A 27,073-nucleotide genomic window follows, 5' to 3' on the forward strand; every position below is an offset into this window, starting at 1 on the left:
GCTGACAAATTAGTGAGTGAAATCACATATATCCACAATACCTGAACAGACTCTTAAAAAGAAAATTTCTTGTTACTGTTTGGTTGGCAAGAATTTACAATGCGTATTAAAAAAATCCAAGTTACAAGATACTGCCAAGCACAGAGTCCCACCACAAAGACCTCCCAGGTCAAAACATCTGCTCAGTGAAGACACTAACTCCATAGGAAAGAACACTCGGGGGTAAATAATGACTCACAGTGCTGCACAGTCCATTTCCCTCTTGCTTTTCACAACGTCAGAGTGACCTGACTAGTTAACACAACAGTAAAATCTTATATTCTAAAAATGTGGAGACTAAAGACATTATTCACGGTCAGTGGAATACTTAGTGTTATTTCCTAAAGACAGCTCATGAAACTATATCAGCATATCCTGTATGTATTACTTCCTGCAGAGGAGTTCACACCAGAGACTTGGGAGAAGGTGGAACTGAGGTGTTATGCAGCACGCCAGGAGGCGTCTCCATCAAAGCAATCAAGACCAGCAGATAATCCCTCTTCTTTTTTGTTTTAACAGTAAAACCTAATTTCAAATTCTGAAAATGTGCAGCTTCCTAAGTTCTTCCTTAATTACATCCATGAAGGAAATAAAGCTTATGAGAAAATAGACACCAGCTTAAAACTTCTTGAGGGACACGGTTTGGTGATGGGACTCCGTAGGCCACGTTAGCAGTTTGACTTGATGATCCTGAAGGCCTCTTCCAACCCCGATGCTTCTAGATGCAAATAGCACAGTTGTATAGGCGAGGAATCATCCTTATCTTTACTGTGTTCAGTTACCAGAATATTTGAGAAAGAAGGAAATGGATATGAAAGCAGAAGTTGCAACATCAAACAAGATGTTGCTGTATTGGATAAACTGCAGTGCTTAGTGGGCTTGACTGTTAGATAAAGAATCTCAGATTAACGTATATGATGAAGATACACTTCTGGATACCACGTGGCACATGCGTGCCAGCCCCCTCACACATGTGGTAGTATTAAGTGCCTGTATTATACTGACCATATGTAATGTAAGCATAAAAGGCCGGCCAAGCTAGATCTGAAGGAAGATTCTCCAAACCTGAGTGTTTTCTCCACAGTGGTAAATAGGCCAGGAAGAGTGAGAACTTCCCCTGAATGCTGTCCCAGCCTCTGACTATATTTACTTTAGGGGATTTCCTGAGCTATGTATGTTTTCTCCACATTTACCAGCCCCAGCAGATCTCTTCTCTGTATTTTGCTCAGTCTTCCCGTGGATTTATGCCAACTTTAAGCAGCCAATGCTCTTCAGCAAAGTTCAGCAGGTCAGCTTTTTTCTTGCGTGAAGCTTTGGAGTTGGTGGGAGACTGAGGGTGAAGAACCTGGTTGCCAGTAGCTTCATTGGATTCCTCCCAGTCAACAGTAAATGCTCAGTCCCATCCATTCATCCGGATGACACTTATTTTGTAGACATACATCACTTCGCCTCCTAAATAATATTTTTCCCAGGCTGTGGGAAAAAGTTCACTTATTCTTAAAGAAGGCGGCACTGGCCTTTGGTGATCCTTTTGTTTTTTTTCCTCTTCTGAACTCTTCCAGTCTCCCTGTCACTTTATGGAGGAGAGCGGACCAGAAGCACATGCAGGGTCCACAGGGTGACTCTTGCATTCGCTTGACTTTCTCTGCTCCTCTCCTAATAAGCTCTGACGTATGATTTACTTTTTTGACTGCTGCTGAGCTAGTGATTTCATTTGTTATAACCCCAGATCTTGGCTGACAGTCTTAATGGTCAACTCAAGACCGTTATTTTATACATCAGTTCAGGGTAACTTTTTCTTATTCATGTCCTCTCCTTTATATAACTCAATTTTCACTTCTTGTTTCATTGCCTGGTCACTCAACAATTTTTCCCACAACTCATCACAATCTGTTTTCCGTGTCCCCCATCCTCCAAGTAATTTCTATCATCAGCAAACTTTCTCAACCTCAGTGCTCATATCCTTTTCCAGGTCACTTATTTTCAACAGCTCGAATCCCTGCAGAACCTCACTTGAAACCTCCCCCTGTTCTGAGAACTATCTACTGTTGTCCTCTTTGTGCTATCTTTCAAACATCTGTCCATGCTCTATCCTTCTCTCTTAACCTTACCTGCTTAGTTTCCCTCAAAAATTCTGACAGGAAACTTTGTCAAAAACCTCCTGAAAATGTGAGTAGACTGGATCATCATTCTCCACATGCTTTAAGTCCTCATGAAGTGAACTCTACATGAACACCATTCCAATTTAAAAGTCATCATGGTTAGGGATATATGATGGGGCAGGGAAATAAACCAAGAACAACTATTCAGCTGTAACTCTCTGCAGTCATCTCAGTCCTCGTCTCTGTAGTCTTTTCTCATACAGAAACTATTCCCTGGACCACATAATTCCTGTCAACTTCTTTTCATGTCACATCTACCTCTTCCATATCTGTTCTGAGAAGACGCAATCAGAGCTGTGAGCTGTGTCTAGCACGTGGACACCTACCAGGCTAAGCCATACTTCCTGAAGGTCTCTTTTTCCAGGTGCTTTGGAAGCCAGCCAGCTGCACTTGACAGCTGGGGCTGAGCCAAGTGTCACTGTGCTGACGTGCTGGGGCACGTGCCTGTCAAACACAGCCCCTTTCAACACTCGAGGGAGGATTTTCACAGATAGAAAAGCAATAGAGAGCAATCTGTGGTTAATAAGGAAAGAGAAAGGAAGTGACAGTATTGGTTTCTTAGTAGTACTGGAAACATCGCAGCCATTTTGATCTACACAATTTCTGCTCATCTAAACCACAATACACTAAAAGCCACATGTAGACTTGTCAAAGCAGCATTGATTTCATCAGAATAAGGCTAGACTTAAGTGAGCAACTTCAGCTGTTTCAGGTTAGGGAGAAGAGCATAATGGCAACATGCTGCCCTGTTCCAGTTGGTCTGTTTTGTTGTTGCTGTCGCAGCTGAGCCTCCCCTCCCACACTCTTTCAGGCAATGCTCTGTCTTTTTCCTTTTAAATCAGGTGTGTTACTACAAAGATCAACTGAGAGCATTCCCAGCCTTACTTCCAAGACTCAAGTCAAAACGTCTAAAAGCACCTTTGCCTACAAAGGCAAGAAGTATAGGCAACTCAGGCAACTCAGCCTAGAGCAGTACCCTCGCATTTCAGAAGTTTAATTTTGAGTCCTTTAGTCTAGCAGCAGTAGTTGATCATTTCACAAGCAAGTCCTGGAAATATCTTTTCCTGTAATAGTGTTGTTGCTTCCATTTTTCGTCTACTGGTGTTCGTGTATTTACGGAAACATTCTCCATAGAACAAAATACAAGGAAATGCCTAATAATGGTGTCACAGCACTTGGTGCAGACTGACATTAAAAAATTAGTAATTGCAAATACTAGTAAAGTGCTTATATCTTTGAGCAGCACTACTTAGTAAAATAATTGTTCCTGACCAGGTATTTCCAACCATCCTAAGACATGTTTAAACTCATCCAGATTCATCAGGAGTTGTGTAATGTTGTTTGAACCCACAGGAATTCGGATCTCTTTGAAAAACTCCACCAGGAGAGAGAAAACCAGCTTCTTCTCCGGGACCATGCAACCAAAGTACCTCATAGCTGTTTCTGAATTACCAATTGCCCTTGATGAAATGGGAAAGCATTTTGTTAATAACTGATGTAGAGAAGAAAACAAGGACTAGCCAGCAACACTGTCACAGAGAACTGCCACACCTGCACATGCAACTTACTCCAGAGGAATGTGCACTGCAAAGGTGTTGCCTTCACTGGAACTCATCACGAAGTCAAGAGGAAGGTAATTCCTCTTCATAGACTCCACACTTACACCTTCATATTTCTGTTGCTAGGCCACAGCTCAGCATCGAGGGAGGACCTCAGAAGATCTTCTCAACTTATCAGCAATAGAAAATTGTGGCTGCAGTCAGCCACAACCAGCGGTGGTTCCCAGGCCCCCTGGGGCACTGCGCTCTGCAGCCGAGCTCCCATGTGTCAACACTGTCGGTCACACAGTGCTGCAGATTCTCCCTCCTCTGCCCTCTGGGGCTTCAGGAAAGCATAATAGAAGTTTTGTTGAATTGGTGGGTCAAAACTAGCTAAAAAGTCATGGCTTCTCATGCCTTGAGCTTACCGTGATTTGATTTTATTATTAAGATTAATAAGGCAGGTAACTATTCCAGGTAGCCTTGGTCTAGCACTGTGTAGTTTTGATATTTTCTATTTATCAGCCCCTACGAAAGGTGCAATGGAACCTGCAAGTTTCACATCCATGGTTGGCAACAGCAATTTTCATCCTGCTGACAAGGAAAACAGCTACATGCAAAAAGAAAAAAAGGCTACTGGAATTATATGTATTTACATTTTTTCCTGGTGGCTGAGGATTTTATTACAAAAAATAAAAAATAAAAGTTTCAACTAAAGGAAAATAAACCCATTAGGTTGCTTTTTGTTTTCATTAATACCAAAATTAAATATTTCTGCTCATGTAAAGACATCATTGTGAAAAGCATTAAAGCAGTGTTGACCTTATCCACATAATGGATAACCATCCTTTCTTCTCCATCAGAATTAAGAGATTCCTACGTAAATTCAGATTGCATTTTTGGATCAATTTATTTTCCCTATTCATTTCAAGAAGGGATGTGATAACTAGCAACACTGAGCGCTCTTGAGTGCGAACTAATAAATGTTAATTTCTGTCTTTTTTTTTGCCTCATGCTTGTTGGTAAATCACAACTGAATGAGACTGACATGTTTTTAACCACACAATTGTTACAAATTTAGCCATTTTACTTCCTGTCTTTAGCCCGCATCTTCAGCCATATATCTAATGCAAAGTGCAGAAGAAGGAAAAAAAAAAAAATAGTAACAAAGAAACCCAGAAGGAAAAGGTTGTCCAAAATAGTTTGCAAATTTTGGGATTGGCAACAGAAGACCAGAACTGCTTGACCTTCCCATGGCTATGAGAGACACCACGTCTGGATTTACTTTGCTTTATTTAATTGACAAACATCCCAGGTTTGCTGGACCTCCGAAGTCCTTCACAGCCGAGGAGGAATCCTACCCAGGAGATGGCCAGCACAGAGTTAAATGACCCCCTCCATGGGCACTGTGCTTCCTCCAGCTCTCCAGCAGCCTGGGGCCGCACTTTCCAGCAGGACACCAGCTCCTGGACCACTGCGTCCATCCCAATTCTCGACTTTGCCCTCCACTCTGGGAAGGCAAACTCAAGCTGAGGGCTGCCTCCCCACACAGATGTGCACCACAGCACCCTCAGGGCACCGTGAGGAGCAGAGCAATCCCTTGGGGCTGGAAGTATCGTGACAAATCCACCCCTAAGCACCACCACCACCGCCACCAACAGCACCGCCGCCCAAGCCACCTCCTCCGCTTCCGAGCAGGCGCAGCAGCGGCGGGGCCGGGGCCGCTGGCGGAGCCGGGCGGGCCGAGAGCTGCTCCCACCGCCCTTGTGGGGGGCTCGGCCGGGACCAGAGGCGTCCCACGGCCACGGTGAGACACGGGGGGACCGGGGAAGGGGGAGCCGGGACGGCCGCCCTCAGCCGCGGCCACCCCGCTGAGGGGGCCCCGGGCGAGGCGGAGCGCGGGAGCCGTGAGGGGGGCGGGCGGCGGCGAGCCCCGGCAGGCGGAACTGGGCGGCGGGGGAGGCTGAAATTTGGCCCCGGCAGTGCGGGGAAGGCTGAAATTTGGCTCTCTGGGTGCAAAAATCGTCTCCCTCGTGTCCCCGGAGTTGTGGCCGTGGGGTCTGGGGGTGCTGACAGCTCGAGGAGGGGCTGCGGGGAGCCGTCCCGCTTCTTCCTCCAGGCACCAGCCTCGGCGATTTCGCTTTTGCTTCCATTTTCCTGCCCCGTGCACCCCAATCTCAGCGGCTCCGGGCTCGGTTCCCGTTCATCCCCTGCTGCCATCCCCCCCTCCACCACAAGCACAACCTCCCCGTAGCGCACCTCGCTTTGAACGAAGCTCAGCATGCCAAAATTGCCACAGATAACGCAGCCTGGATCCACTGCTTTAAGGGGAGACCCCAAAAATAAGAAGCAAGGTGTTAGTCTGGGTCACATTAAGGTCTCATTGCTGAGTCCAGGCCTTTGTAGCGGTGACACCTACCCCACCACCACAGCAGCTGGTGGCATTTCACCAAGAAAGCCAAAGAGACCGGCACCAGGAGCTGCTGGGGACACAAGGGCTCACCTGTGCGAGCAGCAGTGGGTGTTCGTGGCAGTATTTGGCTAGCTGTAAAGCAATAAAAAATCTCCCATAATAAATGTTAGGCAGAGCTGAGCTTACCTTCTTAGTAAACGAACGCTGCCATGTCCTCAGTCCTGTGCTCTCGAGGCAGGCTAGCACCCCAGCAAAACAAAATCTGCATCCTTTCTAAGCCAGGAAAGCCAAAAAAAAAAAAGCTTTTTTGTCTTTTCAAAGCTTACTCTTCCCAGTTTTGGCTTGTCAGTATCAAACTGGCCGGCCAACATCCAGATCTGCACATTAGCATCTCTCTGCCCTCCAGCACGTGCTTTTTACAAACCCTTTCACTACTTCCTTACTTCCCAGCCTCCAAAAAGAGGCTGTAGTAACTGGGCTGTAGCTGATGTTCATAACGACATTAAAAAGATCTTTGCAATTAGAGGTTTTAAGATACAGGTGCATAGTTGTTAGCAGTAAGTTGTTGGTCTGAAATATTTGGGAAGCCCTTTTTGACACTATTTAGAGAGCTCTTAACTACCTGAAGGAGCTAATCTACCACTGCTGACAGGGGCACTCGGGAATAATGCTTTTGTTATATCCACGTCATAACCACCCAAAAGAAATGGAGACTAAACAACTGCTGTCGTCTCTTAGGAGTTTGCTTTTTGTCAGAAAACCTTTTCTTTCCACAACGTAAAGTGTTTAAGGTAAGAGTTCAGTGATAAAGAAGCAGAGTTAGCAGTTTGCACCTGTGCTAGCAATGCAGCTTGCTGATGCATGCCAAAGGCACAGGTTTGTGCAGCCTTCTTTTAAGGTTTTACCTCCTGAGGGAGGCGCCAGGCAAGAGAACACCACAGCTTTAACAAAAGATTAAAATTACTCTGGCATCCCCCAGGGATGATTTACCTACCCACTTCAAGGCTTCCCAAATTCATGGTGTTTTCCTGTTGATGTGTTTAGGAGTTACTGCAAGCCTTCATAATTTCTTCATCCCTTTTCTTTTTTTTTTTTTTTTTTTTTTTTGTGGGGGGGGTGGGGGTAGAGTGTTGCCTCATTTCCCCACCACAGTCCTTCCCAGCTTAAGTTCAGGCAGCTGGGAAAATAATTTTCCCACTTTCACCCTCCAGAGAAACCATTTCCTTGTTTTAAGCTTCAAGCAAGCTCTTGAAAGCTGGACTTGCAAAGATGCCTAAAATGTAGCTTAGTTATACAAGTATCTAGGCACAGACAGACCCATGTTCAGGCAATTTAGAAAACGTGAACCTATTGGAATTGTTACATACTGCCTGCCTTTGGAGCCGTGGCCCTTGTTTCTCTGGTTTTCATTTTTTCCAAGCATGAAGTATAAGGACAGTAACAACCTGCTGCATATTCTATGGATAAGAACCGTTTATTAACAGCACTTGGAGATCCTCAGATGAAGAAATGGTTTCACATCATTTTAACACGACTCTAGTGGGTAGACAGAATAAATCATTGTGATCTTTGGAACCGATCCTATGAGAGAAAAACAGCCTCTTTAGTTTCACGCTGAGGCCCTTTGTAACACAGCTAGTTCAGAAGGGTCACGAGAGTAGATTCTAACGTCTCCCACCTTACATAGACACTTACTTAGTGGAACAGCTAAACGCAGAGTAATGACACTTGCTTTTCTTCCTTTATGCAGGTCCAGAAGCACTAGGATACTTCATTTCGTTTAAGTTGCTAAGACTGCAAACATGTCACTGGATGACATCCACATGAGCACCCGGGATTTGCTTGAAAAACAACAGTTAGACGCTGGAGGATGTGGAACAATTTCTTTATGCTTTCACAGAAAACATGGATACGTAGTATTAAAAACCGTGTACACGGGACCCCAGCGCACCGAGTGAGTTACTGATCTTGGTTCTCATCTTTATATTTCAGTCTAAGGAAACCTCTGCATTCAGTAGAGATAATTCTAAATACAAGATTATAATTTTAGATCTTTGGATCCTGAAGGTATTGTATGTGGGGAAAATGTTGTCAATACAGTACTAGCAGCTGTCCTGCAAGTTTTCATTTTCCCCTCATGAGCCAACTTCTCTAGAGTTTTAATTCATCGTTGCAGTGAAGTTCCTCTTTTCTTTTGCAAGGTGAGCACTGCTGTGAATTGTTAGGGAGGGGAACCCTTACACACCTAGGCAAATTCAGCAACTCAGCAGACACCTTACTTGCAAACTTGCTGATCTATTTCCAATATAGCTGTCCAAATGTAGATGTCCACTAGGAAATAAACACACATAGGCCATCAGCAGGACTCTAACCCTATGTTTATAACACCAAGAATGTAAATTAAGCACACTGATTTAATTCAGGGATTGAATTAGCTGTGGAATTCAATGGATTCACATCACTTTCGAGCTCTACCACTTCACCATCACAACTATCCTAAAACTCTCCCTTGAGTCTTCCACTAGAGACAGACAAAAACCCATGTTCTTCTAGTTTGTGTTATGATAAATAAGTTAGGTTTTTATTTTGCCAGTGGAAAGCAATTCCAGTAGTTTGCAGACTTCACTGATGCTTGGGACAAACACAGTTAAAACAGATAAGCCTGCCAGGCCCTTAAGTATCTTATTCCTTAAAGTCTTGAATCAAAAGCCTTAAGCAAACTTCTAAATGAGCCTAAAGCAAACAAAACAACCACCTCCTCTAGCACTGCAGAGGAAGCGTGGGTAGATTCCCCTGCAATAAATCCATTTTGGAAGTGAACATGAACAGCAGCCCTTCAGGAAAAAGGCCTGGGTAGTTTCCTGTACAAGAGGCAGCAGAGTGTGCCTTGATCCTCCTTGTGCAAAGGTTCTTCCAGCCCTGCCCTGCCCCGATCCCACCTCAGCTCAGGGATACGCCACCTTACGTGCACTTACAAAAAAAACATGCTTATTCACTTTCTAAAAAGCATGCCTTAACATCAGGCTGTGCTAACAGTCATTGTACAAGGCATTTGAGCAGAGAACATAGCCTGACACGAACAAAGCTGTACCAGTTTAAAACAACAGAAGTTATGGGTCATCTTAGAGTGGCTTGGGGGAGGCTGTCAGTTCGGGCCATGATTTTGGGTACGAATCCACAGCATTTTTGCTTTATCTAGCCTACGTTCAGTGTAATTGCTGTTTTGCAGATACAATGCTTCCCTCCTTGAAGAAGGCAGGATTATGCGCAAACTACAGCACGACCGTGTGGTAAAACTACTGGGTATAGTTTTGGAAGATGGAAATTACTCACTTGTGATGGAGTATGTGGACCGGGGGAACATGATGAAAGTGCTACAGAAGGTGAACAGAGAATTGCTTCATCCCTGATGCTCCTCCGAGTTGATAAGATGTTCAAAAGGGTCAGGATGTTGTTGCCATCTCCAAAGGATGCAGTCATTTTAGTTTCTAATTCTTTCTGTATTAAGGGGCCAGTTTCACTCTGCCTTCTCTAGAGATGGCAGATTATAAAAGCAGAGGACAGCTATGGCTTTCCTGTGCATCACAGAGGAGGAGACCGCAGTTGTAGGTTCAGAGTTATGGGAGCGTATTTATAGAAATATTTCAAGACTCTGCTAAAAAAGAATGCTTTTGTAAATATGGAGAGACTCCGGAATTATATTAATGCAAGAATTTAGATCCGAGAAGGACCTTGGTTCTTTTTATTAGCCTGGCTTGAACAGACGTACTCGGGGGCCTGAGAAACAAACTCGTTTGAAGACTGTTTTCTGATTTGATGGTTGTAGTAGCATTTTGTAATAGATGGCATTTCTTGTTCCTTATTTTAGCTCTCCATACCTTTGTCAGTGAAAGGCCGTTTTGTGCTGGAGATCATAGAAGGAATGCTTTATCTACATGAGCAAGGCTTAGTCCACAAAGACCTAAAACCAGAAAACATCCTTGTGGATGCAGACTTCCACATTAAGGTATGTGTGAGAAAGTAAATGGAGAATGCTGATGATTTGGGGTGAAGAACCCAGTTTGTCTGCTTTTGCTTAGTATTCCTGGATGGTGATCCTCTGCAGTCCAGTGAGCTACTGCTAAGAGAGTGTTAGCAGTGGATCCCTGAAATATGATGACCTGTACAAGCTTTGCACCTGAGATTTGCATAATCTTCCTCCCATCTGTGGAAAAAAAAATCACTAGGGGTATTAAAAAAGAAAGAATAATATTATTGAGAATTAGCGAACTACAAATAATGAAACAGCTATAAAGTAAAAACTAAGCCCACAGACTGAAACTAAATGTCTTAAAGATCATGCCTTTTGTCCATTACTACTGTAATTTCTCCTCCTGCCTTTACTTCCTTCTTTTTATTCCATTCCTTCTTTTGTCTATTATCTTTTCCTCTTTTGTCTCCCTCTTTTTTCCTTTAGTCATCGTATTTAAATGACAGCCAGCAGCTACAAAAAAAAAAAAAAAAGCAGCAGGAAGCTACTACAAAGAATGAGTTATAAGCCTGTTCCAAAGTCCATCTATTAACTTCAATGGGCTTTTGGACCAAGACACATACATATAGAGCCTCCTGCTGAATAAACCTGAGTAGAATTTGCAGCAGTCCTCATCAAACGTCCTGGTCAAGGTGAGTTGCTGAAATGATCACCCCATTGCAATAGAAAAATACTGAATAAAATGCTGTGAAGAATATTCTATCACCTTTTGTTTCTCACGTGCACATTATTGAGAAGTAATTAGACAAGGTTAAGAAAGTAGAAAGCCACAGTGCAGCATGAGCAGCTTGCAGATGACGGATATAAGCTGTATTAGGTTTTGACCAAAACCAAAGACAAAACAAATAACAGCAACAAATCACCACTTCATTATCTGCCTTAATTGTAAATTGGTTGGTTTGGGGGTTTCAGCTTGCTTTTATGGACAGCAGCAAATTAGTCTGCCATCACACTGGAAGACAAACAGAATTGGAACACAGGATCAAATTCAGAATCAGATCAGGCTTCTTTAAGCAGTTGGATCAAAAGCCTCATGTAAGGCAGCTGTTGTGTGATCTATCTGCTCAAATGTGTCCAACAGTGCCAACACTTATAAGGGTAACCAGCTGTTCTATGAAACTGCAAATGTAGGAAGATGTAAATTGTATTTTCCTGTCACATTAGACCTCTCACTTTTAGACACGAACTCAGACTCCTGCTTTGTCAGCAGGTTGTAACTTGGAATCTCCTTTTCTTCTGAATATATCACCTCTAAATTTGGCCAAAAGCTTCAGAAGCTAAAGAAGACCAATAAGCTAGTTAGAGGCAACAAGAGAGAGAGAGAGAAAAGAAGTGAGGCAATGTGTCACTCCAGTTGTATCTGGAGTGATTGGGTTACACAACTACACAAGTCTAACAGCTTTCTGCAGCCAGGAGAGGCAGTCCTGCTTTCTTCCACTTGTCTTCTCCTGTTCCCTTGCATCAGCACTGGTGCTAATTTGACCACCCTGCCCCAGTACAATTTAGGAAGCCAAACCAGCAGGTTACGATTTAAGTTTTTGGCAGTGCTACCCTTCTGCTGGAGAGCACTTGGTTGAGCAAGCTGGTTGAGTGCTTTGCTTTAGGTCTTCCTGGGTCAGATAAGGGTCAGTGCTGGAACAGGAGAAGCCAAGGGAGCACATGAGAGGCGGCTGTGCGAAAAGGAAGGAAGGATTACTTTCTTCACCACCAGCCATTAGTCTAACTGTTGTAAAACAGCACCCTTATGTTTCAGTAACATCCCCTTGTCAAGCACACAGTACCCAGATATGCTGGCTGTAACTTATTTCATGCTATCCTTTTCTGTGTTTCTTGCAGCATACACATCACAGAATTTTTGATCCTCTTCTTCGCCTTTTCTGTAGAAAGGTCTCAGGAGGTCACGTTAAATGGAATCAAAATGAAAAGGGCCTTGTAGGAGGAGGGGATGCACACTCTTCTCATAGATTATTTCTGAACCTCAGCTGCTTCTTTTGTGGGTCTTCTGTTCTGCCATGAGTACCACAAAGCAGCTCTTGAACACCATTTTCGCTTCAAGCAAAAACAACCTTTTCCCCTTACATTGTGCCATTGCTCCACATGGTGTTACGTTAATAATGAAGGTTCAGCCTAACCGTTCCCAGTTGGCAGTGATATTTTATTTAGGGGAAAAAAAAGGCAAACATTCTTTTCCTTTCTCCTAATGAAACTCTGCAAAAATGCAATTTTCAGGTAAGTTACTACCTGCTATAGTAACAAAACCAAGCACTGCATGAAATACTTCCTTATCTACTTTCCATCACGGCACTGGCTCTGACACATCTCATTTTTCAGATTGCAGATCTTGGCGTTGCTTGCTTTAAGAACTGGAGCCGGCTGACCAAAGAAGAGACCACCCGACAGAAGAAAATCAAGAGCGCTTCCCAGAATAACGCTGGCACGCTTTTCTACATGGCCCCAGAGCACTTACGGAGTGTTAACGTAAAACCTGATGAGAAGTCAGATATTTACAGCTTTGGCATAGTAATCTGGGCGATTTTTGCTAACAAAGAGCCATATGAGCGTAAGTTACTTGCAAAAAGAACTGGATCACAAAATTAAGTTGGAAATGCTAAGTGTTTAAAGTTACAAAGTTAAGATTAGTGGATTATAACACTTATGCCCAAGAACAGCCCATGTTTGGCATCTGATGGCCACTTTTAAGTATTGGTTGCATCAGTCCTCTTAAGTGTGGTCAGGAACATCTCAGTTGTACTTGAAATGCGGGCACGAGTCCAAGTCTGAACAAAGTCTATTCACATCCACTTGGTTCACATGTAAACCTGTGTTTGGTTGTGGAAGTTGGACAAACCTTGGGCCGGCCAGGATGGAAACTTTGATGTGTATGCTATTTGCTAACATGGGCTAGTCACATGTGCTTTTTTTCTTTTAAGGAGAATGTCCACACCGCCAGTTACTGCTTCTCAGCTGTGTGGTGCTAATTTCCTAACATGCATACACAGAACCATTAAGATTAGAACAGCCCTCCAAGATCACCTGGTGCAACCATCCCCCTACTTCCAAAGTCACCACTGATCCATGTCCCCAAGCACCACATCCAACCTTTCCTTGAACACCCCCGGGGACGGTGACTTCACCTCCTCCCTGGGCAACCCATTCCAATGCCTGAGTGCTCTTTCTGAGAAGAAATGTCTCCTCATTTCCAACCTAAACCTCCCCTGGTGCAACCTGAGGCCATTCCCTCTTGTCCTAAATGTCCTACATGGACTCCTACATAAAAGTAGGAGCAGACCATGGAATTCCAGAGTAACTTGTGTTTGCTGTTTTGAATGGATTCATTTTTGCTAGCTGGCTAAACACTGCCTATGTGGCAATCTTTGTGTTCTGACCTAATACAGAGCATAACTGAGATTCAGGTTCCAGAAATCTACATCTGTCATCCTTACTTGCACGGAGCATATCTATTACTCTTAAAATAAATCTCTAATGTATTGTAATTAAGACCCTGGATTCACATTCACAAATGTGAGAGATTTGTATCTGTAATTCAGGCGTCTTTTCTTTGAAAGATTTACATATCCAGAAATAGACAGGCTGCTGCTTCACTATTCCTTTTACCTACAGAGATGTGACTTCTGGGGATAGCAAAATAGGTGATTACAATCTGATACAAAATGTTAATTTTTCAGACGGTATAAATGAAGCTCAGATTTGCTTCGGCATCATGAATGGAAATAGACCGGACATAGAAGAGATCATCGAGAAATGTCCAATGGAGATTATTGACTTAATGAAACAATGCTGGGAGCAAGAGGCAGAGAAACGGCCTACCTTTGCAGGTAAGACATTGCTTTGGGATTATTTTTGTTACATAGTTCATAATGCAGCAAAACAAACTTGAGTGTTTTCTTCTTGATATAGCTTTATTTTCAAAGCAAAAATTGATATCAGCTTACATGCCCAGTAAAGTCTGTTCCCTGTAAAATTAGCATCTTGTCCAACATGTACAAATTTGAGGATCACTAGTGACTGAATGGAGCTAAGACACTTTATGCATGACGATAATTTGTCTTTGACAATGTATTACCTTCCTTCTGAAGCTTGCAAAAAAAAAAAAAAAAAAGAGCTAATAGGATGGAACATAGTACATCTTGGGTACAACTGAGAAAATATCCCATCAGAAATTGCTTCAAAAGCTGTCCCAGATTAGCCTGCCATTAGCAACGCAACAGCTTGTGACTAATTATCCTTTTGTGTGTTAGATCCCAAAACAATCAAAGCATGTAAAAGTCTGGACTGAATGGTCTGGGGAAGGAGACTAAGAGCACTCATCAAATATAAGCCAATGTTCCTTATCACCTTTTGCCCTTTCTCTCTGCCTCAGTTGTAGTCCCAAAAAAAAAAAAGAAAAATGACATATGACAGGAAACAGAGATTTTGATTTAGAACAAGGGCTCCAAGAGCTTTGTATACAGCAGGTCAATATTCCTAGGACATGTGTATACCAGGAGGAACAAATCAACTATTTCCATATTTAACCTGCAATTATCTACTGCTAACAGTTTTGTGGTTGTGCTGGGTGTCTTGGTTTGTTTTTCCCTTAAGCGAAAGGCTAATATTTACCTTGTTAATAGATTTTCAGTAATTCCATCTTTAGCAGAGGTAGGGCAGCTGCTTATTAAATGCCTGAATACAACTGAATGTATTCTATTTCTTAAAACATGGTATTTTGTCTTTTGGCCAGTCAAGTCCAGGGCAGGTGCTGTCAGCCACAGGTCATAAACAGAGCACTTTCACCCTAAAAAGCAATATGATGACTAAAAAAAAAAAATCATCATGTGAACATAGATTTCAAGTGTGTGCATCATTTTCCCATTGGTATTTCTGACTTGATAGAAGCCTTTATTCAACCCTTCTCCGTCAAAATTGTTGACAGTATAAATCACTTTCCATTGAAAACCACTTTCACCTAGTTCTCTTCTTTTTACAGAAATTAGTAAAACATACAAGCCATTCTACTATCAAAATATAGGAAAAAACATTGAAGAAGATCTGAAGAAGATAAAAGTGAGTAACGTCCTAAATATTTCAAAGTGCCAGTTTCCTAACATCCCTGTGCCTCATCCCCAGTTATGGCCAGATTCTGCCACGCTCTCATCATCCCTGATGAACCTGATTTCCTTCTGTGATAAACTGGATGGGGCTGTGAATGAGGGGAGAGCAGCGTATGGCATTTACCCGAACTTTAGGAAGATTTTCAACACCGTCTCCTGAAATATTCTTGTGTCCAAGTTCAGATGTTACCATCTGGATGGGTAGACAACCAGATGGGTTAAAAATGGGATGGATGGTGAGGCTCAGAGGGCAGTGGCTAATGGGTCCTGCTTCACATCAGCCAGTCACTATCCTTAGAGGTTTTTCAGGACACAGCTGGACAAAGTCCAGGAAGTCTCATTGATAGAATTAAATATTATTCCCAGAGATTCAAAAGTAATAGAATCTGAATTAGAGTAAGAATAAAAACTCTGTACATTCATGCTAGTGTTTTTTTTTTTTTTCTTTCTTTTTTTTTTTTTTTTTTTTTAAGGCATGTAATTTTGTGTTGCGTTCAGGCAGCATGGAGTGATTCCTAGCCTGCTTGAGACCAGGAGCAATACCACAGCAAGAAAATTAATGCCCCCTGGTTTTAGCTGAAATCAGTTATTTTTCCTTTGTATTTAAGTTGGTCTCTCTTCCTTTTCTGGCTTTATGTTTACAACTTACAATACAAAGAATGATTTCTGGACTGAGAAATAAGAGAATGAGAACTTCTTGAATATTGGTTGATTACAGAATCTTTTTATCACAGATTTTATCAATTCACTTGATTTAGTAGTACTGACAGCTATCAGTGAGGACTCCTAGAACTAGGGTTTAATCTTGGCAGTAAAATGAGGCTCAGACTCATGACATATATCCAGTTATTTTAACAAAAAACAACTTCCTTTGTGAAACCATTCGTTTACAGTTTTGGTTTTTTAAAGTGCTTCCTTCTATCAACAAGTCCTTAATTGTGGAAATGAAAGGTTCTGGTTTAGAGAACACGTGGTAATTATGAAGCACAGTCAACTGTTCAACAAAATGATACAACTTTGCAAAATTAAATTCATTGGACAAATCTCCTGGACTGATCTGACTGAACTAACTCATGATGTGAACTACATGTCCAATTTATGACAGCGGCCCCAAATCAGGATTAGTGCCAATTACACTGGCTACATTAGCTCTCTGCAGATATTCCTCCTGCATCAGAGGGGCCAAAGGACTATGTAGAAATTGGGTTATGAGTCTCAGGAAGGAAAGCATCCCTTCATATCAGACCACACAGGTGAGGGGCACAGAACCTGAATAGCATCCAAGCAAGTCTGTGGTGAGCTGCTAGTACAGCTTCATTAAGAACATGAGTTGGAGGGTTTGGGGGAAAGCGTTTTTCCACTCTACACTAGTGATGGTGGAAGCAAGAGCCTACAGCCCCCTAACTAAAAGGGCCACAGAATCCCAGAGTGGTTGAGGTTGGAAGGGACAGCTGGAGAGCATTTGGTCCAGCCCCCTGCTCAAACAGGCCCCACATCCTTTTCTGCAAAGCTGCTTTCCAGCCAGCCAGCTAGCTACCAGTAGGTGTTGGTACATGAGGTTGTTCCTCCCCAGGTGCACAACTTACCCCCAGCTTCATTGAGCTTCATGAGATTCCTGTCAGCCAGTTTCTCCAACCTCTTGAGGTCCCTCTGGATGATGGTTTTGAACCTAGTATCAATGCCTGGGGTACACGGCTATTCAGTTACTCAAGTAAAATCTAAGTACCTAAGTTGTAATGAGATTTAGAACGTCGTCTCTTGCTTTGGAAAGAAAATAAAACTGTGGGAAGAGATTAGTGGTTGTCAGTTTTTAATCTGACAACGTACTTCTTGGGTTTAACTTTCATTAGAAAATAAAAGGCATCTTAAAAAAATATTTTACTAGTAAGATGCACTAAGAGAAAGTGAGAAATCATTTTTCTAGGTAAAAAAAAAGAAAAAAAAATTATTTCCAGTGAAGTCTGAGTAATGGGAACATCAGAAGAGTAGAACAGGAGTGGATTTTGCCTGCACTCTAGCATAGCTGAGGATTTGCAGAGGAGAAATTGTACTGTATCTTTCGGAATATATCCTCTGAACTCCTTATTCCTGATACTCTCAGGAACAGTAAAAAAAAAAAAAAAAAAAAAAAAAAAAAAAGTAGAAGTCAGTGTGGCCATACGTGAATGTAACCCTCCATCCTGCCTCTTTCCTGTAGATGAATATGCTTGCTATACAGGGATCCAGAAAAAAGGGTGCCTATTTGCTACCTTTACCTCAGCACCCTCCTCTCCCTGAGACTGCTTGCAGAAAGGCTAATTAAAGGCTATTAAGCCCAAGACAGACAATCCACAACCACTCCGTATGGATTAAGCTCATACTCACATAGGTAAGGGCTTGGCCGACTCAGAGTGTCACATCCTGCAGCTGCATTACAGTTCTTCCTCCCTTCACTGAAGATAAGGTGTTAAGATAAGGTTTTGCCCAGCTGTAGCAAAACTGTGGATATTTTCTGCTAGGCTGTGCTCTCTGTTAAGGGCTTGGCATCTCTCCCCACAGACTCATGGAATCTGTTCACCCAGGTCTCTTTACTACACACACGTGCTGTTCCCTACCCTATAGGTACTCGCTTTGATTAAGCTTGCACCTATAATTTGCTTGTATGTTCTTTTACATGTAGAAAGTGTGGCCTGAGCCAAACGAATTGCTGCAGAGGATGCAATCCCTTCAGATAGATGCTGTAGCAGAAGATCCCAGTAATGGTCAAATAGGTAAGTGTTCCAGGTCACTTCCTAGCCTAACATCATGCCGTGTGCTCTGCTGAAGATAAAATTGGGTCCACGTACGATGTAAGTAATCTTACCATTAAGTGGTTATGGAGAGATTCAATTATGCAGCACTTCAGAGAGAATTGTAATCACTGCAAAGATTAAATTTGCTCCCAGGCTCCCCAAAGTCATATTCACTTTCAAAATTTTCAGCATCTTCAGTTTGAAACCATTTTATTTCACTGGCTTGTGCTTTTTTCTTCCATGCTTAAAAATGTATTTAACATTAAAATTTTTCAATGGACAATTTGGTAATTACTTTTCATAGTTGCTCTTTCTTCCCATCCTTTTAACAAACTTAATGCTTGTTCTATAGGCTTCAGTTCCACAAATTTTCCTTTTTCCCAGTCCAACCTTTCTTACAAATGATCTGAATACAAGCAGGACACGTAATTATAAGATACTGCTTTATTTATGACCTTGCTGTCCCTAGAGTCTTGTCAAGGAGCACTAATAGATAAGTTCTCTCCTTTCTCTGGTATTTTCTATCAAATCTGGGATAAGTTGCATGTTTCACGGAGCTATCTCACTAACACGTTATGACATATTTACTTGTGTGGTAGCATACTTGGAATTGGTTTACCAATGTATCTTAATGGCAAGGGAAATAAGATCGTATTTGCAGCACTGATTTATAAGCAACAATATAAAATTGAGTAGAAAGAAAAACTGCTGATTTTGCTCACACAATTTAAAGACAATATTAAACTAATAATTTTGAACTATAACACGCAACCCATCAATCTTCCCCAAGGTTAGGCTTGCTGTAACAGATTTTTAGGACTAATGGATTGAGTAGGGCAGCCCTATTGCTATATTTTTTAATTAGTATAGTTACATCCCTAGCATGAATAATCACATACAAACACAGATTACAGATGCTTTTAAGTATAGAAGGTTTTAGTGTGAATTCCCTAGTTCACAAACCCCTAGGTCACTGACATAACCTGAGCTAACAAGAAGCACATGTACTTTATTCCTAGCTTGCAGTGCTCTGTGCAAGTGTGTGCTTTGGGCAGCGCACAACATTTCCTAGACAAACGTGAAGCTTTGAGAACTTGAAGCAATTAACTATAGCCCTGCCCTTAAAAAAACACAAGGACAAGAAGTAACATGCAAAATTTTACATTTTTGTCTAGTCTGTTGCAGTACAATCTGGTTCATCACTCTGTCTAATTCAGGACTGAAGGAGAGCTGCCTTCGATAGCAAGAATGAGTTTGAAAGATGACAGACTATTTTCGCTGGTAGGCGTTACTTGTAAAAATGCGTTCTTTGAGCCTATGAAGAACCAACTAGACAAAATAAAAAAGGATTAATCCTGAAATACCCAGAGGGGATTTTTGCGTAATCACTTGCAGATGTGACCTTAGTGACAAATTATTTATGCTTTATGAAGTAATACCAATTACAGTGGGTCCTATTCTCTGTGTTGTTATACTCTAGTCTTGCACTGATCAAATACCAGCTGATACAGTGAGGACTCGGTTGGAAATCACACCCTACAAAAACCTCCAGGAATTTCTTATTTCAGTGGTTGAGAAGCTGGTGTCAATATAAGCAGAGTAACACAGTGAGTCCAGATGCCTCTCTCCTAGATACAACTCTGTAATACTTCCCACTAAAGGCATCATATAAAGCAGTTTATGCTGGAAGTGATGCTGCATTTTCACCTTTTATGAATTATCGTAACATTAAAAATACATCCTAGTGTCATCACAACAGGTTATACCCTTGCCTTAGGACATGTCTCAAATATTTAATTTTCCTCCCTTTCAGATCAGCCTAATTCTCTACACAGCTCCCAGGGCCCCGTGACCAGCGAGGTTAACGAAGCCCAGTTTGCTGCCTCCTCTGAGAACCAGCCTGTTGAGAGCTGCGAGACCTCGTTTACGCCCCCTGACAATCTAGAAAGAAAACTCCAGCGGGAATACAACTACCACATACACGGCAGCTGGATGGATAAGCCAGGAGTAGCAGGAGTTCCCCACGTGGTATACACCCCTGAAATGAGAGAGGAAGAAAGGAGACGAAGAGTTTCCCACGATCCGTTTGCAAAGATGTTTTCTGCTCCTCAGCAGAGCGAACTGTACCCAAGAGCTGAAAACACGGGATCAAACACTAATCCTTATTTTTGGCCAAAAGCACCCGCAACGCCAGCACGGGGAAATTTTGATATTTTTTATGGGCCAAACCCTAAAAATCTCCTACCAGGAAACCCAGAGGATCCACAATCAGCCGGTACCTTTAGCCTGAGCAAAACTCCTGTGCCTGAATCTGGCACAAGCCTGCATTCACAGACCAACATAAACAGGTATCCAAAGACTGCAGACACAGACACAGGTGAGAGTCCCCCTCCTCACAACTGGGTTCCTGAAAACACAATTTTTCTTCTAAAAATGACGTGGCAAAGATGGTTTTGTAGTTTGTGCAACACCTGCTTATTGCTACCAGCTTATCTGTGTGATAAAGGTTCTCTGTTTACTTGAAATGCCTCCAGGTTGCTAAAATGCTCCAGTTTTGACTTCATTTTGCTTGATTTCACTGATCTCAGGCTGTTCACTTCAACTGAATCATTTCTAAGCCATCAGTACAATAGAGAAGCCTCAGACCCAATGCCTAACTCTTCAGCTACCAACTTAACAACAGCAGACAACAGATAATGCTGCAGCTGCTGCCAAAGCCAAGAACTAATCACACTAGAAAAGCAAAGAAATACTTCTGACTCACCGAATGTAACATTCATACCATAGGCTGCATGTGCAAAAAAAAAAAGAGTGTTTTCTCATATATTTGTAGCATTTAAGAAAATATATATTTTTAAAAAGCTTGATTTGCAGGAAGTTAAGGGACTCCTGAGTTCAGGGAGCCAAAAAGGAGCTAAGGCTCTTGACTGGTTTCTCCAGAGAGCTGTACCAGGTGCTAATGGGGAACTTCTCTTAGTGTTTGCTAGTGAGCTGTGGAGTAGAAAGGTACAGAGGCAATGGGAACTTCTTGGTTTGGAATCTGCAGATTCGAATAGCTGATAGGAGGCAGCAAAATCCATAACTATGTTGTGATCCTACACTGCCATCTCAGAGCCAGGTGGTCAAACACCCCCGTGGAATCCCATGCTCCTCACTGGGATCCAAGTATTTTTTTCATTACAGTTATTAGTCCCTGAGCAAAATCATGATAAGGGTGGTACTTTAACTAGAGCTATTCAAGGAGGTGCAGTCCTGCTCAGTAAAAAAACCTTCTTGTCTTTTTGTGCTTAATAGCACTAGGCACTCAGATAATTCCAAACATTGCAGTCACATTCAAGTTCTTGTGCTTTTTTTTATGTATATAATGATTTTGGCATTTTCACCATCTGTTTAGGCAACGACTCCACTTCTTTCTCAAGGGGAACTTTCACGTATTATCCTCCCGTACCTCAGTTACCCAGAGGTAAGTGCTGCAGCCTTTATCTGTCTTGGTAACCACCAGGGTAGGCATTGCATCCTGACTAACAAGGAGAAAAAAAAATATCAGGATCTTGAAATAATTTATTATTGCTTTATATCTCTAAATGTAAGAGAAGTTGTCACACGCCAAGGTGGTGGGCTCCAGGGCAGGTGCGTTGCCACAGTGTAGCCAGGGGTCGTGGTGTGCAGGGGCATTCCTGCATGGAGGCAGCCTCTGGGAGCCTCCTTTGGGCCCCTCGCTACAAGAAGGACATGGAGGTGCTTGAGAGGGTCCAGAGAAGGGCAATGAAGCTGGTGAGGGGCCTGGAGAACAAGTCCTGTGAGGAGCGGCTGAGGGAGCTGGGCTTGTTCAGCCTGGAGAAGAGGAGGCTCAGGGGTGACCTTATCGCTCTTTTTAGGTACCTCAAGGGAGGCTGTAGCGAGGTGGGGGTTGGCCTGTTCTCCCACGTGCCTGGTGACAGGACAAGGGGGAACGGGCTTAAGTTGCGACAGGGGAGTTTTAGGTTAGATGTTAGGAAGAACTTCTTTACTGAAAGGGTTGTGAGGCATTGGAACAGGCTGCCCAGGGAAATGGTGGAGTCACCATCCCTGGAAATCTTCAAAAGACGTTTAGATGTGGAGCTTAGGGATATGGTTTAGTGGGGACTGTTAGTGTTAGCTCAGAGGTTGGACTCCATGATCTTGAGGTCTCTTCCAACCTAGACAATTCGGTGATTGTCAGCACCCAGCAGCCCTTCCGAGGGTGGCTGACGAGGCTGGGGTGGGGCCAGGAGCAGCAGCAGCCACCCCCACATCCACGAGCTGCCCCAGGGCAGGAGCTGAGCAAGCCAGTCGCAATGCGGCAGGCAGGGAGTGGCACAGCAGCACGCGCGGGAAACTCGGAAGGTGGGACACCTTATTCTCTTCTGCGAGCACCCACAGAAGGAGCCTTCCGCTGAAACCAGAATGTTTTTCACCTGCTGCATCTGCTGCATCTGCCGAGATGATGCTGAAACCCAAGTGGAGCCTCCCCAGGCAAATGCCTTCCCCCAAACAGACCTCCCAAGCGCCGAAGGAGCTGCCCAGGACCTCGGTTCCAGGGAACAGCAGGATCTGGAAGCCCCCCGAGGGCCTGAAGGCAGAGGTGGGTGTCAAGGACACATGAATTCCCAGCTGGGTGAGCTTTTAAAGCAGATGGCTCCGCTACTGGAGAAGCTCATCAGACAGCATAGCATCCAGGAATCTCATCAGGAGACCGACGAGCTGCATTACACTCAACACGTGTCAGTGCAACAGCAGCACCTTGAGGCCGGGCAAGGAGAAGGTAAGTTTGCTTCCAGCCCTGACTGACTCACAGGACAGGGGAGAACAGACCCTCATCTCTGCTCAAAGTAGGAATCCTCATTTCCCCCTTACTCCTGAAGGGCTTCTGCACAACAGATGTGATGCTCTAGGGCTGGTAGAAACCTCGGAAAGGGCAGCTGTACAGAGCTGGCCCAGTAACCACCGGCATCAGATCCAGCGCCTCAAAGAAGGCACAAAGGAGTGTTAGCAATCGGAGACTCCTTGCTGAGAGGCACTGAGGCCACCCAGCCTCTCCAGAGAGGTTTGCTGCCTGCCTGGGGTCCGCAGGCCTTTGTGATGTTACGAAGAGGCTACACCAAGCCTGGTGGGGCCAGAAGACTGCCCCCCAGCCCTGCTCCTTCATGCGGGGGCAGATGAGGCTGCAACAGACTCCAGAATATCAAAAAGAACTTCGTGTCCCTCGGAAAGGTGCTGAGGGGATTGGGAGTGCAAGTAGTGCTCTCCTCTATCCTCCCAGTTGGTGACTGGGACCCAAGGAGATGAAGATGAATGGACCAAGTGAATGAATGAATGGCTGCGTGGCCGGAGCCATGCTCAAAGTTTGGGGTGCTACGATCTTGGACGCGCTTTTGAGAGACCAGGAATGATGAGACAGGACAGGGCATGCCCAAACAGGTGGGGCAAGCGTGCTGGGCAGCAAGCTGGCTGGGCTTGCGAGCAGGGCTTCACACAAGATTCAGCAGGGGAAGGGGATGCACCTCTGAGTGATGGAAGCCAACCTGGGAACAGCGTCACTTCAGGAAGCAAGGGGGAAATCCTTGTGGGCTGTCCCAAAGGGTTCCTCTGAAGAGGTGATGTGACTGGTAGCCCAGCTGAAGAGCCTCTACACCAATGCACCCGGCAAAGGAAACGAGCTGGAGGAGTTGGAAGCCGCGCTGCAATTTGAAACCTGTGAGCTAATTGTTGTCATGGACACGTGCTGGGGTGGATCACATCAGCAGGACACCAGGAGAGCTGGAATAGCTGGCTGTGGGCTTTGCAGAAGAGCAGGCAGGGAAGGAGGGGCAGGGGTGTTGCCTTTAGTGTTAGGGAAGGGATTGATTGCAAAAAGCCGCCTCTGAGAAACAGCCCCAGACAGGCTGAGAGCCTGCGGGTGAAAGACCTCGTGGATGGGATCCCCTGGGACACCGTGCTGAAGGAGAAAGGAGCTGAACAGAGCTGGCAGCCCCTGAAGGATGCTTTGCTTAGAGCACACGACTCTCCATCCCCCTCTGTGAGACAGTGAGCAGGGAGGGGAGGAAACCAGGATGGCTGAGCAAGGACCTGGTGCTCAGACTGAGGTGCAAGAAGGAAACACACAAGCAGTGGAAACAGGGACGTGTGGCCTGGGAAGAGCACAGGGCTGCAGCCAGGATGTGCAGGGATGGGACTGAGCTTGGCAATGGACGCAAAGGGTAACAGGAAGGGATTCCACAGTTGGCCAGAAGAGAAAGACCAAGGTACAGGCTGCCCAGAGGAGCTGTGGATGCCCCATCCCTGGAGGTGCTCAAGGCCAGGCTGGATGGGGCTGTGGGCAACCTGGTCTGGTGGGAGGTGTCCCTGCCCATGGCAGATGATCTTCAAGGTCCCTTCCAACCCGGCAGGTATGGCTTGGTTATGGTGTTTTGCCATGGCAAAGAGTAGGATTGGCTTTCACTAAAGCTCAGCATCCCTCTGCATAATGGCAGCATGCTCACAGTTTCCAGTAAGTACATGGAACATTTAATCATTTCCCTGAGCAGCAGAACCTTCCTCCTCACCCTTCGTGTTACTTCCTGACCTTTTGAACCACATGCAGTTGTTTACAAAATTGTTTTAACTTCTCTCACGCAGAAGATTCAATCAAATACAGCATAACTAACAGCTCCGGAATCCAGATCGGGTCCTACAATCACATGAAGATTGAAGAGCAGAACCAACACATCAGCACCTCTCCTGTTACTACAGAAACATCTTACAGTTACTATGAATCACAGGGTATATTTGGTAAGAGAAACATCTCGGTTGATTATCCCCTCATAGTTATCTCTGAATCATTCGTTTTGGAAGCGATGAAAGCAGTACAACTTTCTCCCTCTGCAGCTTGAAAAAATAACCGTCTAGATCCTCTACTGTGTTGAAACTACATCAGCACAGTACTTTGGAGGGTATAAAGCAAGTAAAGGCTTGTGGCAATACTGTTCTGCAATACCACCTACCTCCTTTGTCCTGTAGTTTCATGACATGCCAGATGCCAGTGGCGTGATGCAGATGCTACAAATAAGTTGGGAAGGGCAGTTGAGATGGCGAGGGGAGTAGAAAATATATTTATGCCCTATTTTTTTTCCCCCTCCTTCAGACAACAACACTGTCCTGACCGACAACCATCTGAACCTGGTGAGAGAAAAGTTGGCCAGACAGTGGAAGCACTGTGCTCGTAAACTGGGCTTCTCCGATCCCGAGATCGATGAAATCGATCACGACTACGAACGAGATGGACTGAAGGAAAAAGTTTACCAAATGCTGCTTAAGTGGGGCATGAGGGAAGGCTCCAAAGGTGCTACAGTTGGAAAGCTTGCCAAAGCCCTCTTCGGCTGCCAAAGACTGGATCTCCTTACTAGTTTGATGCAAATGAACGAGGAATAAGTTGACTGAGAACCAGGGGAAAAAGTGAGGCTATTTTTTCCTGAAGACTTTGCAATAACAAATAGCTCCAAACAGATTTGGAAGCTTTTTGCACAGACTTTTCCTTTTGGAACAGACTTTTCTGCCAAGCAGTTTTCAGCGAATACCTCCTGTAACTCACAAAGTTGCTGTCAAGATAATTAGGTCTTGCCAGTGATAAATTTTTCCTTCATGGAAATGGAATTTTGAAACAAATAATCATGCCAGTTCAAAATAAACAGTAATGCCAATCCAAGGAAAATGCATTATACAAAATTCCTAGTCTGTCTTGAAACACGATGGTACCTTTGTTCCGTTCTGAAGAGCATGCATTATTTCAGCAAAGCTTATGCATCAGTTATGAATGTGGAAGACAGACTCACTTTTTGAAAGACTTGGACAGAAAGCAAAATCAACTCTTAAAATTTTTAAATCTTAAAAAACTTCAACAGGCCTACTACTTCTAATTGCTCTAAGTAAATGTGTTATTATTTTAAAGTCTTTTAAGTCTTTATTTTAAAGTCTTTTAATAATGTTCATTAAATGTATATGTCTAGAACTATGCTGAACAGTAGTGTGAATAAAAGCAAAAAATGATTTTTGGTTGAAAAAAAGTGTGTAATTAATAAAATATTCTCCTTTAAAGGATTAATATTGCACTTGATTTTACATTGCTTGGTAGAGAAAATTTTACAAGATTAGTCTCTGGTCTGCTTTATGAAATGGTGGAAAAAGAAATTAAATCATTGTGCAATCCAAAATAAAAGCTTGGGACATGTGAGAGATTTGGGAACGTTCCTGGGTGCTGAGGTTAACTGGCAAAGAGTAGCTTGCTGCCAGGATTCAAACTCATTTAATACCCAAAATACCATGGCATGCTCAGGGCTCATTTAAGCAAGGGTTACTTCACAGCGCTGAAGTTGTGTTGAGGAGCCCTGGAAGAGCTCTGTAGTGCAGATGATGGTGCCCCAGTGCCTGGGAATGTTCCTCATCACTCTTAAATTACTAGTACTGACACAACCTCAGTGTGCAAGATCTGTGAAAGAAGAATTACTGAGCTGTAAGCCTTTATGCACTAAGAATAATTATGCCAAACCTTTTCTATGAATCACAGAACTGAAGGGGTTGGAAGGGACCTCAAGAGGTCATTGGGTCCAACCCCCCTGCCAAAGCAGGTTCCCTAGAACAGGCTGCCCAGGTAGGCGTCCAGACGGGCCTTGGGTATCTCCAGAGAAGGAGACCCCACAACATCCCTGGGCAGCCTGTTCCAGTGCTCCATCACCCTCACCATGAAGAAGTTTTCGCATGTTGGTGGGAAACTTTCTGTGCTCCATTTCGTGGCCACTGCCCCTTGTCCTGTCCCCGCAAACCACTGAAAAGAGGTTGGCCAAATCCCTCTGTCTCCCACACCTCAGGTACACGGAAGGATGATAACCCTTATTTCCACCAAGCCTACAAACATCTCCATGCAGATTTTTTGGACCAGGCCTTCTTGCTGTGAACACTTCCAAAAAGCAGGAAGGGTTCATGAGCTTCTGGCTGACCTCAGAAAGCTAACAGTCT

The 27,073-nt window shown here is 43.8% G+C and overlaps 1 protein-coding gene and 1 long non-coding RNA gene across 4 annotated transcripts in view; one reads left to right on the top strand and one right to left on the bottom strand.

Moving 5' to 3' along the window:
* LOC311431864 overlaps positions 1-27,073 on the bottom strand; it is a 74,277-nt gene that overhangs the window by 44,377 nt on the left and 2,827 nt on the right. The window contains exon 3 of one of the 2 annotated variants that reach the window (XR_014689674.1): positions 20,973-21,585. The exons of the other annotated variant lie outside the window; for it this stretch is intronic. This is a non-coding gene — a long non-coding RNA (uncharacterized lncRNA). Of the gene's footprint in view, positions 1-20,972; positions 21,586-27,073 lie in introns of those variants that run through there. 2 annotated transcript variants of the gene reach the window in all.
* Positions 5,397-26,124, top strand: RIPK1 (receptor interacting serine/threonine kinase 1). Of its 2 annotated transcripts, XM_084509816.1 has the most exons (12): positions 5,397-5,546; positions 7,903-8,106; positions 9,382-9,535; positions 10,021-10,158; positions 12,514-12,742; positions 13,869-14,018; positions 15,170-15,246; positions 17,953-18,043; positions 19,878-20,441; positions 21,459-21,527; positions 24,701-24,853; positions 25,206-26,124. In XM_084509816.1, exons 2-12 carry the CDS (start codon positions 7,955-7,957, stop codon positions 25,490-25,492), a joined length of 2,064 nt encoding a protein of 687 aa, XP_084365942.1. In that variant the 5' UTR covers positions 5,397-5,546; positions 7,903-7,954; the 3' UTR covers positions 25,493-26,124. The 2 variants fall into 2 exon arrangements, with proteins under 2 accessions (XP_084365942.1, XP_084365943.1); XM_084509817.1 differs by lacking the exon at positions 5,397-5,546 and having other exon boundaries at positions 7,977-8,106; positions 9,363-9,535.

This window comes from Aythya ferina, assembly GCF_964211825.1.
Source record: "Aythya ferina genome assembly, chromosome: 2".
Lineage (NCBI taxonomy): Eukaryota > Metazoa > Chordata > Aves > Anseriformes > Anatidae > Aythya > Aythya ferina.